This window comes from Bombina bombina, chromosome 1, assembly GCF_027579735.1.
Source record: "Bombina bombina isolate aBomBom1 chromosome 1, aBomBom1.pri, whole genome shotgun sequence".
In the NCBI taxonomy this organism is placed as follows: Eukaryota; Metazoa; Chordata; class Amphibia; order Anura; family Bombinatoridae; genus Bombina; species Bombina bombina.
Genome location: NC_069499.1, coordinates 1,485,890,966 through 1,485,908,051, shown reverse-complemented (window position 1 = coordinate 1,485,908,051; position 17,086 = coordinate 1,485,890,966). Strand labels below are relative to the sequence as shown.

The 17,086-nt window shown below is 40.8% G+C and overlaps 1 protein-coding gene across 2 annotated transcripts in view; it reads right to left on the bottom strand.

The window, feature by feature from the left end:
* The window catches only part of ABCA5 (ATP binding cassette subfamily A member 5), a 477,891-nt gene that overhangs the window by 377,396 nt on the left and 83,409 nt on the right, over positions 1-17,086 (bottom strand). For both annotated transcript variants that reach the window (XM_053707235.1, XM_053707226.1), the window contains exon 5: positions 16,577-16,668. In XM_053707235.1, the coding sequence (XP_053563210.1) occupies positions 16,577-16,668 (92 nt within the window). The remainder of the gene's footprint in view (positions 1-16,576; positions 16,669-17,086) is intronic.

Sequence of the window (17,086 nt, the reverse complement as noted above, 5' to 3'; positions counted from 1 at the left end):
TGGAGGAAGCTGGATGTCTCAGTCTGCAAAAGTTACTGCGCAATAAAGCGCTAAATTAGGCCCCTCCCACTCATATTAAAACAGTGGAAAGCCTCAGGAAACTGTTTCTAGGCAAATTTAAGCCAGCCATGTGGAAAAAAACTAGGCCCCAATAAAGTTTTATCACCAAAGTATATATAAAAACGTTTAAACATGCCAGCAAACGTTTTATATTGTAAATCTATAAGAGTATTACCTCAGAAAGTAAGCATGATACCAGTCGCTATTAAATCACTGTTTTCAGGCTTACCTTACATAAATCTGGTATCAGCAGCATTTTCTAGCATTCACATCTTCTAGAAAATTTTTAACTGCACATACCTCATAGCAGGATAACCTGCACGCCATTCCCCCGCTGAAGTTACCTCTCTCTTCAGTCATGTGTGAGAACAGCAATGGATCTTAGTTACAACCTGCTAAGATCATAGAAATCACAGGCAGATTCTTCTTCTATTTTCTGCCTGGGACAAAATAGTACAACTCCAGTACCATTTAAAAACAACAAACTTTTGATTGAAGAAAAAAAACAACTACGTTTCACCACTTCTCTCTTACTACCTCCATGCTTGTTGAGAGTTGCAAGAGAATGACTGGGTATGGCAGTTAGGGGAGGAGCTATATAGCAGCTCTGCTGTGGGTGATCCTCTTGCAACTTCCTGTTGGGAAGGAGAATATCCCACAAGTAATGGATGATCCGTGGACTGGATACACCTTACAAGAGAAAGTGAGATGACGCAGACTTTTCCTGAGACCCGCAACTGCAATAGTCCCCACAAGTAAGAGTGGCAAGGAAACTATGCCTTTCTGGGCGGACTTGGCTAGTGAGGGGACATCCAACTCCCGCAGACAGACTGCTGATCGGAGCCGCATATGAGATGCAGACGGAGGCATTCTATGCGCTAACAGAGGAGACCACATTCCCAAATAACGTCTGAGTAATAATGGAGGTTGAGACGCAGAGACGGGCCCACTTCAGATCTACTTTTTTTGAAAACCCCAGCCTGTTACCTCCTAACCATCCGCTCATAATTGCGACAGGAGCTGAAGGGGAAATAAGCAGAACGCTCCTAAATACCCAAGGAAATCAGGGCCTTGCTGAAGCAGGACGCTTAGAAGTAATAAACACACGGAGTGTATGTTCCTTTTATTCAGGACTTTCTTGGAAGTGGCTTTATCTCAACTTGGCGCTCTATGGCCAGGACAGTGCTTCCCTGGATGTGAGACACGAAGTGGGGTAAATTAAAGTTATGCACCAAGATCTGCACTTGAAACACATGCTGAGATCGGCAGATCTGTAGTATATTGCTATTACTACTCAATGGTATCTTTTTTATGTATGTTTGAGTCCTGTATCAGACTAACTAGCTATTGGGTTCATGAGGATTTTGCCAATCAGAAGCTTTACTAATAGCTTTTGTCTGCCTTATTTACTAGCCAGCACGTATATACATGCCCCAAGATACACAATTTCAGTTCTGCTAAGAAACTTGAGAAACCCTTATATGCTTTGACTAAGATGTTCTCTCTAAATAACAATGTGGACATTAAATATCATGGATCCATGAAGAATTTGGGGATTTAAAATATAGTACAATAAAAACAGAGTAGTACATACAAATGAAATACAGACAATCAGAGAGGATTACGGTTCTCAGGCGCTGTGAAAATACCCAAAGTTTGGTGTGGTTGTGGCACACAGAATCAAATAATGTGCAAACCATAAAAAATTAAAAAATATAATAAGAAATATAATAAGAAAGTTTGATAAATATATCACAAAATCAAAATCAAAAGCCGTGGAAAAAAACAAGTGATGGGTGGAACAATTAGTGATTGAAAAAATAAAAAATATGCGAAAATCCTTTGTGTGAAAAATTTAAAAATTAAAAGTTAGAAAAATTTAAAAAAAAAAAAAATGTATTCAAAATTCAAAATTTAAAATTAAAAGTTAGTGAAATCCTTTGTGTCTAGTCTAATCCATAAAGTTCATCATGAAGTGTGGTAAACTTGAGTGCGAGGAAAATAAATGCTGCGTGTAGATTTTGCGTGTTAAAGTGCAACAGTACAAGTTGTAATCCAATAAAGTCCAATAATAGTCAAGGAAGGTGTGTATGCACCTTAGAAAGGATTGAATGAAAAAGTAGTGAAGATAGCTTAATCACGCAATGGTGAAGAAATGGCGAAATGTTAGCTAAAAATAAAGCATGAAAATAGTGACAAGTAGTGTAGTGCTCGCAGCTAAGGGATTCCTGGAAAATACAAAGGAGTATGAACTTCTGAGAGATTCCTAGTGTAGAATGAACCGAGTGTCAACCTAAAAGAGAATGAAAAACAACAACATAGCGCAATAACGTTTTTGCAATGAAAGTAATAGAGGAAATAGGCTTACCAATCGGTCAACGCGTTTCGGCCCGTGATAGGCCTTTATCAAGACTCTAGTCTGATAAAGAGTCTTGATAAAGGTCTATCACGGGCCGAAACGCGTTGACCGATTGGTAAGCCTATGTTGTTGTTTTTCATTCTCTTTTAGGTTGACACTCGGTTCATTCTACACTAGGAATCTCTCAGAAGTTCATACTCCTTTGTATTTTCCAGGAATCCCTTAGCTGCGAGCACTACACTACTTGTCACTATTTTCATGCTTTATTTTTAGCTAACATTTCGCCATTTCTTCACCATTTGCGTGATTAAGCTATCTTCACTACTTTTTCATTCAATCCTTTCTAAGGTGCATACACACCTTCCCTGACTATTATTGGATTTTATTGGATTACAACTTGTACTGTTGCACTTTAACACGCAAAATCTACACGCAGCATTTATTTTCCTTGCACTCAAGTTTACCACACTTCATGATGAACTTTATGGATTAGACTAGACACAAAGGATTTCACTAACTTTTAATTTTTATTTTTGAATTTTGATTTTTTTTTTTTTCTTAATTTTTAATTTTTCTAACTTTTAATTTTTAAATTTTTCACACAAAGCATTTCCACATATTTTTAATTTTTTCAATCACTAATTGTTCCACCCATCACTTGTTTTTTTCCACGGCTTTTGATTTTGATTTTGTGATATATTTATCGAACTTTCTTATTATATTTCTTATTATATTTTTTAATTTTTTATGGTTTGCACATTATTTGATTCTGTGTGCCACAACCACACCAAACTTTGGGCATTTTCACAGCGCCTGAGAACCGTAATCCTCTCTGATTGTCTGTATTGCATTTGTATGTACTACTCTGTTTTTATTGTACTATATTTTAAATCCCCCAATTCTTCATGGATCCATGATATTTAATGTCCACAGTGTTATTTATTGTGTACACCAAGATATGTGATTTGTATTATTAAAGTTTTAATATTTTGACATTGTAACCACAATAGTCTACGTGTGAAGTAACTTTTCTATCTCGATCATCAGTCATTATATATATCCCCTTTGCCTCCGTGTTATAGGCGCCTGAGGGACTACAATCCATTTTTTAGCTCACTGTCACCCTGGTGGTTACTAGGTACCACCACCCTTAGGCCAATAGGGGTTAAGTTGGCGCTGGTCCAAGCTCTTATCCTTAAGATGTTCTCTCTAAAGCTAGTGGTCATGCTCCATGTTTAAGTTAAGACAAATTGTATTGAATAGCAATTGACATGCAAGGTATTGACCCATTGTATAATTGGCCTTGTAACATAATTAAATGCTCTAGCTAAGTTGCTCTCTACAAGTTCAATGTTTCCTAATATTATCATATGCTTTAACTAAGTTGCTTCCTATAATGGTTAATGTTCATGTTTCTTGTTTCTTTTATGTTGAATTTACCTTGAATCTCAGATACTTCCTACCATAATGAATATTTATAATATAGGTATAAATAACAGTCACTATAGTTCCCTAGACAAAAAAATACCGCAATTAGTAATGCTGATAGTTAGATGGGATTAAACACAAGTATCCTCATAGTTGCTCCTATATCCCTACAATGGATACGTCCCTTCTTTATGGGTACCACAAGGTATAGACTAATCCCAGGATTCTTACTAACAACAAGCACAATATTAATCTTGCTTTGTTTGCCTTAACCTCGCCTAGCTGTATGTATAGGGTATTCTAATGCAGATCTCTATAAACAACACGTTACAGAGCTGGAGAGCTGAACTCTACCACATCAACCTCTCTCTCCCTCCCCTTTAACTTAAGAATATATTACGCTACATAGCATCTGATGCCCATATGGCATTAGCCTACTACTGAAACACGATTTTAAGGAGTCCATACCCATTTGCGCAACATCCCACTATATCTATTGTCTCTGATTGTCACGCATTGTAGATGGGAATTCCACTATTGTTACCAGGTTGTTCTACTATATGTTTTGATGTGGGAGTGCTGTCGGCGGCCGAGATAGCACATCACAGTCTTCTCCTTATGACCACTACACTTGATATCAGTAGACAATTACCCACTTATGTAAATAAATGACATTTGGAAGACTTTCGCTTTCTAACCCTTTCTTAATTGATTCCAAAATTATGGGCTTAAGGAGAGAATACACTCTAGTGTACCTATACCAGTACTAATAATTGAATGCTAGATAGAAGCAGATACCTATCTATGGCTATACATTTCCCTGTAGCACTCTATACTGACATACACTCCAACCCTTACCCTATCTGGTTAATTTATAGAGCCTATATTGATGGTTCCCCCCTCATTATATATATCAATGTTAGAAATTGGGTCCAAAAATGGCCCTTTCATCATTTTACTTTTGTATTCCCCTTTCCAACTGTACTCTGTTATCAGCGGTCCAAGAGTGGCTGCTCTTTTCCAACTTGGGGAAATCAATCTTACTCTTATCTTAAGGTCCAAGAGTGACCGTTGTTTTACATTCGGGCACCTTCTCTAAGTCATTTAATCTACATGGGTCCATGAGTCATTAGAGGTGCATTTATCCTATTTATCCTATATATAAAAGTAAAAAGTAAAATGAGGTTCCACTTCAATAGTTCGGTAGTAACTTGTTGAATAGATTTGCACTGATCTTTCGTATTTTGGCAGCCTTGTATTTTGTAATTTTTACAGTTCTGATTGTAATGGCTAAATCAATTTATGATGGTACCTAATGTATTTACTACAGATTTTTTGACGAATGTTATTTATATGTACAACCTCAATAAAAAAAAAAATTACGTTTGGATTTTGGAATTCCGGATTTGGGGATTTGTACCAGTATTATATTTATTATCTAGTGTTTAAGGATCAGGTTTCTTCCGAATAAAACAACCATTTTTATAAATAAAATGTCTGTGTTTTCCTTTATAAAATCTAAGTGCAGAATGTAGTTTATTTGCAAATGTTGTAAAAATTCAAATTAATTTGGCTCCAAATAGCTTTTATTTTGATACAATACTGTAAACGGTGCAAACTATTTGGGTCTATTAAGTCATTGTAATGGAACAAGTGTCAGAATGGCAGAATTGGTGCTTTATTGTGAGTAAAGTTTTAGAATATAATAAAAAGGCATTTGAGATATGGCTTGTTTCTTTTCAATGGCATGGAGAGTCCACAAATCCATTTGATTACTAGTGGGAATTCAACTCCTGGCCACCAGGTGGAGACAAAGAACACCCCAGCAAAGCTTCAAATATCCTCCCATTACCCACAATCCCCAGTCATTCTTTGCCTGTGGAACATTGTAGGTGATGTGCGAAGAAGGCGTCTGAAGAAATCAAGTTGTTAATTTTGTAATGGGTACATTTCCCTGCAAGCAAGGATTGGGGTTATGCTGTGTCTCTTTAGTAAGAGTAATGGTGGCTTTTAGCAGTTGGAAGATGGCGAGGTGGTCTTTGCTTAACGTCCAACATTTTTGCTACCCCTATATAGAAAACCAGGGTTGGTTACTCTCTTTTTTCTTTATCTACAGGTCTATGTCAGTGAGGATTCTGTCACACCTGTTTGCTGTACCTGCCCTACAATGGATCCACAGGTAAGTACTTTTACCTACTAGGTGAGAAGGATGCAGCACTTAGGAGTTCCTTGTTTACAAAGTTTAACTTTTATTTAGTTTGGGCAATATCTTTTTAAGAAAGTTGTTGGACCGCACCATACTTTTGAATTTGCGATCATGTGACCACTCAGTTACTTCCTGAATGCAGAAAGTTTGTTTTTAAGGGATTTTCAAGGAGACAGACCGTATTTTCTGGCATTAGATCGTTTTTCCTGCCACCAGCAAATTACAGACCTTGTTACTACAGCATGGGGGGGGGCAGGGGGTAAACAGTGTCACTATATACAGTAATAAGGGGTCAGACCATCTCACAGACTGTGTCACTAACTTACTATATTCAGTACTGGGGGTTAAATAGTGTCGCTATATATATATATATATATATATATATATATATATATATATATATATATATATAAAGTAATAGGGGGTCAGACCATCTCACAGACTGTGGGCACAGGGTACCTCCTTTTGCAGACATGTAATCTGATTCACATTTTTTTTCTGTGTTATATGTAAAAAAAAAAAAAAAAAAGTATTAAATTCACCTTTTTTTGGAGGGGGGAGGGGTGGTGGGGGGGGCCCTTCTTAGATTCTTGCACCTGGGCCCTGTGGTTTCTAGTTACGCCTCTGGACCCAAGGGTCGTCAGACTTCTAATTTTCTTTTCTTTCGTAACTTCAAGGGACAGAGATCTTCCTCGGCTTCTAAATCTGAGCAAGCCAAGACTTCTTGTAGAAGCTAGCCAGCTCTGGAACAAGCAATCCAGAAAGCCTTCCGCTAAAGCTAAGTCAGCATGAAGTGGCCGCCCCGATCCAGTTTTGGATCAAGTAGGGGGCAGGCTTTCCTTCTTTCAGCATGCTCGGATTTGCGACGTTCCAGATCCTTGGGCAGTGGATGTAATCTCCCAGGGATACAGGATAGGATTCAAGTCTTGTCCCCCCAGGGACAGATTGCTATTATCGAGATTATCTGTAAGCCAGGTAAAGAGAGAGGCCTTCTTAAACTGCGTAAGGGATTTGTCCTCTCTGGGAGTGATTATCCCAGTTCCTTTAGAAAAACAGGGTCAGGGATTTTATTCAAATCTTTTTGTGGTTCCTAAGAAGGAGGGAACTTTTTGACCCATTTTAGACCTCAAGTCTCTCAAAGTCCCGTCTTTCAAGATGGAGACTATTCGTTCTATTCTCCCTCTAGTTCAGGAGGGTCAGTTTATTACCACAATAGACCTAAAGGATGCGTATCTTCATGTGCCTATCCACAGGGAACATTTCAGGTTCCTGAGGTTCGCTTTTTTGGATCAATATTTCCAATTTGTAGCCCTGCCTTTCGGCCTTGCCACTGCTCCTCAAATCTTTACGAAGGTTCTAGGGGCTCTGTTGGCTGTGGCCAGATCTCTAGGGATTGAGGTGGCTCCTTACCTGGATGATATCTTGGTCCAGACGCCATCTTTTCAGTTAGCAAAATCCCATACAGATTCTCTGTTAGCTATTCTCCGCTTTCACAGGTGGAAGGCAAATCTAGGGAAGAGTTCCTTGGTGCCAAGTACCAGGGTATGTTTTCTGGGGACAATTATAGACTCAGTATCTATGAAGATTTTTTTGACGGAGGTCAGAAAATTCAAGCTTCTGGAAGCCTGTCGTTCTCTTCAGTCCTCTGTTCGTCCATCAGTGGCTGTATGCATGGAAGTAATTGGTCTCATGGTGGCATCCATGGACATTATTCCGTTTGTTCACTTCCATCTGAGACATCTACAGTTATGTATGCTCAATCAATGGAGACTACTCGGATCTCTCTCAGAGGATAGTTTTAGACTGTCAGACAAGGATTTTTCTGTCTTGGTGGATCTCCCAGGACCATTTGTCTCAGGGCACTTGTTTCCCGAGACCTTCTTGGGAGATTGTGACCACGAATGCCAGCCTGTTAGACTGGGGAGCAGTTTGGGGGTCCCTAAGAGCTTATGGACTTTAGACTCTGGAGGAGTCTGCCCTCCCTATAAATATTCTAAAATTGAGAGCAATTCTCAATGCTCTAACAGCTTTGCCTCAACTAAGTTCAGTCCAGTTTATCAGATTTCAATCGGACAACATCACTTCGGTGGCGTATATCAACCACCAAGGAGGAACTCTGAGCTTGTTAGCTATGAAGAAGGTGACTCGCATTCTACAGTGGGCAGAGTCTCACAATTGTCATGTCTCTGCCATTCATATCCCAGGGGTGGACAACTGGGAAGCAAATTATCTAAGCAGTCAGACGTGTCATCCAGGGGAATGGGCTCTCCATCCGGAAGTTTTCTCGATGTTGACCCTCAAATGGGGAGCTCTGGAGCTGGATCTGATGGCATCTCGTCTAAACGCCAACTTCGTTGTGAGATCAAGAGATCCTCAAGCAGCTCTGGCAGTGCCATGAATTTCTGTCTAATTTATCTGTTTCCTCTGGTTGCCCTCCTTCCTCGGGTGATAGCTTGTATAAAACAGGAGCAGGCTTCGATTCTAATAGCTCCAGCGTGGCCTCACAGAACTTGGTTTGCGGACCTAGTGAGGATGTCGTCATTTCCCCCATGGAAATTGCCTCTGAGGAAGAATCTTCTACTTTAGGGTCCCTTCCTCCATCCAAACTTAGTCTCTCTTAAGCTGACTGCTTGGAGATTAAACTCTTAGTCTTGTCCAGACAAGGTTTTCTATGAAGGTTATTGAGAGTATGATTCAGGCTCGTAAGCCTGTTACTCGCAAGATTTATTATAAGGTATGGCTTAAATACCTTCATTGGTGCGGATCTAGGGGTTTTTCTTGGAGTCAGGTGACAATTCCCGGTATTCTATCCTTTCATCAGGAGGGCCTGGGGAAAGATTTATCAGTCAGTACCCTAAAGGGTCAGATTTCGGCTTTGTCGATTCTTCTGCAGAAGCATCTGGCAATTTTGCCAGATGTTCAATCTTTTGTCCAGGCTTTGGTTAGAATCAGGCCTGTGTTTAGGTCCATTGCTCCTCCTTGGAGTCTTAATCTGGTTCTTAAAGTTCTGCAGCAGGCTCCATTTGAGCCTATGCATTCTGTTGATATCAAATTATTTTCCTGGAAGGTTTTATTTCTGCTGGGAATTTCCTCTGCCCATAGAGTTTCTGAGCTTTCGGCTCTACAGTGTGATTCTCATCTTATTTTTCATGCGGATAAGGCGGTTCTCCGTACTAAAATAGAATTTCTACCTAAGGTGGTTTCGGAACGCAATATTAACCAAGAAATTGTTGTTCCTTAGTTTTGTCTTAATCCTTCCTCTAAGAAGAAGCGGTTTTTGCACAATCTGGATGTTGTGCATGCTTTAAAGTTTATTTACAGGCTACAAAAGATTTTAGTCAATCTTCTCCTCTTTTTCTTGTCTTTTCCGATAAACGGAGGGGTCAGAAGGCCACTTCTTCTACTCTCTCCTTCTGGTTAAGAAGTGTTATTCGATTGGCTTATGAGACAGCTGGACAGCAGCCTCCAGAGAAAATTACGGCTCACTCAACTAAGCCTCTCGCTTCCTCTTTGGCCTTTAAAAATAATGCTTCTATGGAACAGATTTGCAAGGTGGCCACTTGGTCACCATTGCATATTTTTTCAAAATTTTACAAATGTGATGTTTTTGCCTCAGCTGAGGCTTCCTTTGGAAGGAAAGTTCTTCAAGCAGTGTTGACTTCTGTTTAGGTTCGCCTGTCTTGTGTATCCCTCCCTTCCATTCTGTGGACTCTAGCTTTGGTATTGGTTCCCACTAGTAATTGAATAGATTCATGGACTCTCCATGACATTGGAAAGAAAACAAAATTTATGCTTACCTGATAAATTCCTTTCTCCTGTAGTGTAGTCAGTCCACGGGTCATCCATTACTTATGGGATTATAACTCCTCCCTAACAGGAAGTGCAAGAGGATCACCCAAGCAGAGCTGCTATATAGCTCCTCCCCTCTACGTCATACCCAGTCATTCGACCGAAACCAAACGAGAAAGGAGAAACTATAGGGTGCAGTGGTGACTGGAGTTTAATTTAAAATTTAGACCTGCCATAAAAGACAGGGCGGGCCGTGGACTGACTACACTACAGGAGAAAGGAATTTATCAGGTAAGCATAAATTTTGTTTTCTCCTGTTAAGTGTAGTCAGTCCACGGGTCATCCATTACTTATGGGATACCAATACCAAAGCTAAAAGTACACGGATGACGGGAGGGACAGGCAGGATCTTTACACGGAAGGAACCACTGCCTGAAGAACCTTTCTCCCAAAAACAGCCTCAGAAGAAGCAAAAGTGTCAAATTTGGAAAATTTGGAAAAAGTGTGAAGTGAAGACCAAGTTGCAGCCTTGCAAATCTGTTCAACAGAGGCCTCATTCTTAAAGGCCCAAGTGGAAGCCACAGCTCTCGTAGAATGAGCTGTAATTCTTTCAGGAGGCTGCTGTCCAGCAGTCTCATAGGCTAAACGTATTATGCTACGAAGCCAGAAAGAGAGAGAGGTAGCAGAAGCTTTTTGACCTCTCCTCTGTCCAGAATAAACGACAAACAGGGAAGAAGTTTGGCGAAAATCTTTAGTTGCCTGTAAATAAAATTTCAGGGCACGGACTACATCCAGATTGTGTAGAAGTCGTTCCTTCTTTGAAGAAGGGTTAGGGCACAATGATGGAACAACAATCTCTTGATTGATATTCCTGTTAGTGACTACCTTAGGTAAGAACCCAGGTTTAGTACGCAGAACTACCTTGTCTGAATGAAAAATCAGATAAGGAGAATCACAATGTAAGGCCGATAACTCAGAGACTCTTCGAGCCGAGGAAATAGCCATTAAAAACAGAACTTTCCAAGATAACAGCTTGATATCAATGGAATGAAGGGGTTCAAACGGAACACCCTGTAAAACGTTAAGAACTAAGTTTAAACTCCACGGCGGAGCAACAGTCTTAAACACAGGCTTAATCCTGGCCAAAGCCTGACAAAAAGCCTGAACGTCTGGAACTTCTGACAGACGTTTGTGTAAAAGGATGGACAGAGCTGAGATCTGTCCCTTTAAAGAACTAGCAGATAAACCCTTTTCTAAACCTTCTTGTAGAAAAGACAATATCCTAGGAATCCTAACCTTACTCCATGAGTAACTCTTGGATTCGCACCAATGTAAGTATTTACGCCATATTTTATGGTAAATTTTCCTGGTAACAGGTTTCCTAGCCTGTATTAAGGTATCAATTACTGACTCCGAAAATCCACGCTTTGATAAAATCAAGCGTTCAATCTCCATGCAGTCAGCCTCAGAGAAATTAGATTTTGATGTTTGAAAGGACCCTGAATTAGAAGGTCCTGTCTCAGAGGCAGAGACCAAGGTGGACAGGATGACATGTCCACTAGATCTGCATACCAGGTCCTGCGTGGCCACGCAGGCGCTATTAGAATCACCGATGCTCTCTCCTGTTTGATCCTGGCAATCAATCGAGGAAGCATCGGGAAGGGTGGAAACACATAAGCCATCTTGAAGGCCCAAGGTGCTGTCAGAGCATCTATCAGAACCGCTCCCGGGTCCCTGGACCTGGACCCGTAACAAGGAAGCTTGGCGTTCTGGCGAGACGCCATGAGATCCAGATCTGGTTTGCCCCAACGCCGAAGTATTTGGGCAAAGACCTCCGGATGAAGTTCCCACTCCCCCGGATGAAAAGTCTGGCGACTTAGAAAATCCGCCTCCCAGTTCTCCACGCCTGGGATGTGGATCGCTGATAGGTGGCAAGAGTGAGACTCTGCCCAGTGAATTATCTTTGAGACTTCCATCATCGCTAGGGAACTCCTTGTCCCTCCTTGATGGTTGATGTAAGCCACAGTCGTGATGTTGTCCGACTGAAACCTGATGAACCTCAGAGTTGCTAGCTGAGGCCAAGCTAGAAGGGCATTGAAAACTGCTCTTAATTCCAGAATGTTTATGGGAAGGAGACTCTCCTCCTGAGTCCATGATCCCTGAGTCTTCAGGGAATTCCAGACAGCGCCCCTACCTAGCAGGCTGGCGTCTGTTGTTACAATCGTCCAATCTGGTCTGCTGAAGGGCATCCCCTTGGACAGATGTGGCCGAGAGAGCCACCATAGAAGAGAATTTCTGGTCTCTTGATCCAGATTCAGCATAGGGGATAAATCTGAGTAATCCCCATTCCACTGACTTAGCATGCACAATTGCAGTGGTCTGAGATGCAGGGGTGCAAAGGGAACTATGTCCATTGACGCTACCATTAAACCGATTACCTCCATGCATTGAGCCACTGACGGGTGTGGAATGGAATGAAGGACACGGCAAGCATTTAGGAGTTTTGTTAACCTGTCCTCTGTCAGGTAAATTTTCATTTCTACCGAATCTATAAGAGTCCCTAAGAAGGGAACTCTTGTGAGTGGCAATAGAGAACTCTTTTCTTCGTTCACCTTCCACCCATGTGACCTTAGAAATGCCAGTACTAACTCTGTATGAGACTTGGCAGCTTGGAAACTTGACGCTTGTATCAGAATGTCGTCTAGGTACGGAGCTACCGATATTCCTCGCGGTCTTAGTACCGCCAGAAGAGAACCCAGAACCTTTGTGAAGATTCTTGGAGCAGTAGCTAACCCGAAGGGAAGAGCTACAAACTGGTAATGCCTGTCTAGGAAGGCAAACCTTAGGTACTGGTAATGATCTTTGTGAATCGGTATGTGAAGGTAGGCATCCTTTAAATCCACTGTGGTCATGTACTGACCCTTTTGGATCATGGGTAAGATTGTCCGAATAGTTTCCATTTTGAACGATGGAACTCTTAGGAATTTGTTTAGGATCTTTAAATCCAAGATTGGTCTGAAGGTTCCTTCTTTCTTGGGAACCACAAACAGATCTGAGTAAAACCCTTGTCCGTGTTCCGACCGCGGAACCGGGTGGATCACTCCCAGTAGTAAAAGATCTTGTACACAGCGTAGAAACGCCTCTTTCTTTATCTGGTTTGTTGACAACCTTGAAAGATGAAATCTCCCTTTTGGAGGAGAAGCTTTGAAGTCCAGAAGATATCCCTGAGATATGATCTCTAACGCCCAGGGATCCTGGACATCTCTTGCCCAAGCCTGGGCGAAGAGAGAAAGTCTGCCCCCCACTAGATCCGCTTCCGGATTGGGGGCCCTCACTTCATGCTGTCTTAGGGGCAGCAGCAGGTTTTCTGGCCTGCTTGCCCTTGTTCCAGGTCTGGTTAGGTTTCCAGCCCTGTCTGTAGCGAGCAACAGTTCCTTCCTGTTTTGGAGCGGAGGAAGTTGATGCTGCTCCTGCCTTGAAGTTACGAAAGGCACGAAAATTAGACTGTCTAGCCCTTGGTTTGGCTCTGTCTTGAGGCAGGGCATGGCCCTTACCTCCAGTAATGTCAGCGATAATTTCTTTCAAACCGGGCCCGAATAATGTCTGCCCTTTGAAAGGTATGTTAAGCAATTTAGATTTAGAAGTCACATCAGCTGACCAGGATTTAAGCCACAGCGCTCTGCGCGCCTGAATGGCGAATCCGGAGTTCTTAGCCGTAAGCTTAGTTAAATGTACTACGGCATCAGAAATAAATGAATTAGCTAGCTTAAGGACTCTAAGCTTGTCTGTAATTTCATCCAACGTAGCTGAGCTAATGGTCTCTTCCAGAGACTCAAACCAGAATGCCGCCGCAGCCGTGACAGGCGCAATGCATGCAAGGGGTTGCAATATAAAACCTTGTTGAACAAACATTTTCTTAAGGTAACCCTCTAACTTTTTATCCATTGGATCTGAAAAAGCACAGCTATCCTCCACCGGGATAGTGGTACGCTTAGCTAAAGTAGAAACTGCTCCCTCCACCTTAGGGACCGTCTGCCATAAGTCCCGTGTGGTGGCGTCTATTGGAAACATTTTTCTAAATATAGGAGGGGGTGAGAAAGGCACACCGGGTCTATCCCACTCCTTGTTAACAATTTCTGTAAGCCTTTTAGGTATAGGAAAAACGTCAGTACACGTCGGTACCGCAAAATATTTATCCAGCCTACATATTTTCTCTGGGATTGCAACCGTGTTACAATCATTCAGAGCCGCTAATACCTCCCCTAGTAACACACGGAGGTTCTCAAGCTTAAATTTAAAATTTGAAATGTCTGAATCCAGTTTATTTGGATCAGATCCGTCACCCACAGAATGAAGCTCTCCGTCTTCATGTTCTGCAAATTGTGACGCAGTATCAGACATGGCCCTAGTATTATCAGCGCACTCTGTTCTCACCCCAGAGTGGTCGCGTTTACCCCTAAGTTCTGGCAATTTAGATAAAACTTCAGTCATAACATTAGCCATGTCTTGCAAAGTGATTTGTAATGGCCGCCCTGATGTACTTGGCGCCACAATATCACGCACCTCCTGAGCGGGAGATGCAGGTACTGACACGTGAGGAGAGTTAGTCGGCATAACTTCCCCCTCGTTGTCTGGTGAAATTTTCTTGACATGTACAGATTGGCTTTTACTTAAAGTAGCATCAATGCAATTAGTACACAAATTTCTATTGGGCTCCACATTGGCCTTTGAACATATTGCACAAAGAGATTCCTCTGTGTCAGACATGTTTAAACAAACTAGCAATTAGACTAGCAAGCTTGGAAAATACTTTTCAAATAAATTTACAAGCAATATAAAAAACGTTACTGTGCCTTTAAGAAGCACACAAAACTGTCACAGTTGAAATAACAATGAACCGGATTAGTTATAGTAACCAAATTTTCACATTAAATGCATTAATTTAGCAAAGGATTGCACCCACTAGCAAATGGATGATTAACCCCTTAATACCAAAAAACGGATAACAAATAAAAATATATACGTTTTTATCACAGTCAAAGCACAGTCTCACAGGTCTGCTGTGAGTGATTACCTCCCTCAAAACTAGTTTTGGAGACCCCTGAGCTCTGTAGAGACGTCCTGGATCGTGCAGGGAGAACAAGGAAGACTTGTGACTGAATTTCTACTGCGCAGTAAAGCGCCAAAATAGGCCCCTCCCACTCATAATACAACAGTGGGGAAGCTCAGTAAACTGATTCTATTCAAAACAAACGACAGCCATGTGGAAAAATAATGCCCATAAAATTTTTCACCAAGTACCTCATAGAAAAAACGATTAACATGCCAGTAAACGTTTTAAATATAAATATATGAAATGTTATTAAAAAGCCTGTTGCTAGTCGCTTTCACTGCAGAAAAGGCTATAAGTTATATGTATACAGTATTTTCTTAGTGAAGTGCCATTCCCCAGAAATACTTCAGTGCCAACATACATACATATCAGCCTGATACCAGTTGCTACTACTGCATTTAAGGCTGTACTTACATTACATCTGTATTAGCAGTATTTTCTCAGTCAATTCCATTCCTTAGAAAATAATATACTGCAACATACCTCCTTGCAGGTGAACCCTGCCCGCTGTCCCCTGTTCTGAAGTTACCTCGCTCCTCAGAATGGCCGAGAACAGCAAATGGATCTTAGTTACGTCCGCTAAGATCATACACAACTCAGGTAGATTCTTCTTCTAATGCTGCCTGAGAAAAAACAACACACTCCGATGCTGTTTAAAATAACAAACTTTTGATTGAAGAAATAAAAACTAAGTTTAACAACCACAGTCCTCTCACATGTCCTATCTATTAGTTAGGTGCAAGAGAATGACTGGGTATGACGTAGAGGGGAGGAGCTATATAGCAGCTCTGCTTGGGTGATCCTCTTGCACTTCCTGTTAGGGAGGAGTTATAATCCCATAAGTAATGGATGACCCGTGGACTGACTACACTTAACAGGAGAAAACATATATTATACTTCCATGATAACTTATTTTCTTTCCCGGAATGGAGAGTCCACGATCCGCCCCTTATTTTAAGACGGCTTTTTGTCATTTTTCTAAACCTCAGTCACCTCTATACCCTTTGTGTCTTCTTCTCTTTCCATAATTCCTCAGCTGAATGACTGGGGATTATGGGTAATGGGAGAATATTTTAAGCTTTGCTGGGGTGTTCTTTGCCTCCACCTGGTGGCAAGGAGTTCAATTCCCACTAGTAATTAAATGGATTCATGGACTCTCCATGCCAGGAAAGAAATGAATTTATCAGGTAAGTATAAATTATGTTTTTTTTATATTTTGATATTTGAGCAATATGACATGAATTTTACATGCAATATAACAGGAAAATCTGGTTAATTAAAAAAAAAAACTAAATGCATTTTCATTATTTTGCAGGTGCTTTCGTGGAAGCAAATGATACATGTCCAAAGCAAAAGTAAAATATGGGCTAATTAAAAGGACATTCCAGCTATTTTGCGTGGGACCAGCAGTGTTCTGCTGGTCTCAAGCAGGATTTCTACTGTCTGTTTAACCCCTTTGTGGGGGTTAAACAAACAATAGTGAAGGGTCAATAGACTAAAAATTACATGTTCTAACAAATTAGAGCATTTTTATTTTCGACAATTATGGCCCTTTAAAACAGGTCATAAGAAAATATTTTTAGTTGCTTGAAGAAGAGCTTAGTGAAATATTTAGATTTACCTTGATTATGGCGGCATCAAGACAGGCTTGCAATGCTGTGAATGCTGTGTAGTAATATGATGTGGAATCACAATCCCCTTGATCACAATCTTCTGAACATGGAGACAAAACAATAGAAAATGATTTCTTTTTCAATATATGTGTATCTCACTACTCATACATTATAGATTCCTAGCACCATCGCATATTAGGTTAGCCTGGTGTCAAGCATTTCAACTAGCTGTCCAGTAAAGTCTGTACAAATATACTAGATAAATTAAAGGGACATGATATCTAAATGTTGAATCACTTGAAAAGTGATGCAGCAAAGCTGTAAAAAGCTGACAAAAAATATCACCTGAACATCTCTGTGTAAAAAAAAAGGAAGATATTTAACCTCAAATGTTCCTCAGTAACCAAATCCTATTATAAAGGGACTTTAAGCAGCCAATCAGGGTGCTAGTTCCAGGACCTTCAAGAAAGCGTGCTTCTGGCATTTACAGCACAATCCTGTTTTTTCCTTCCCCAATT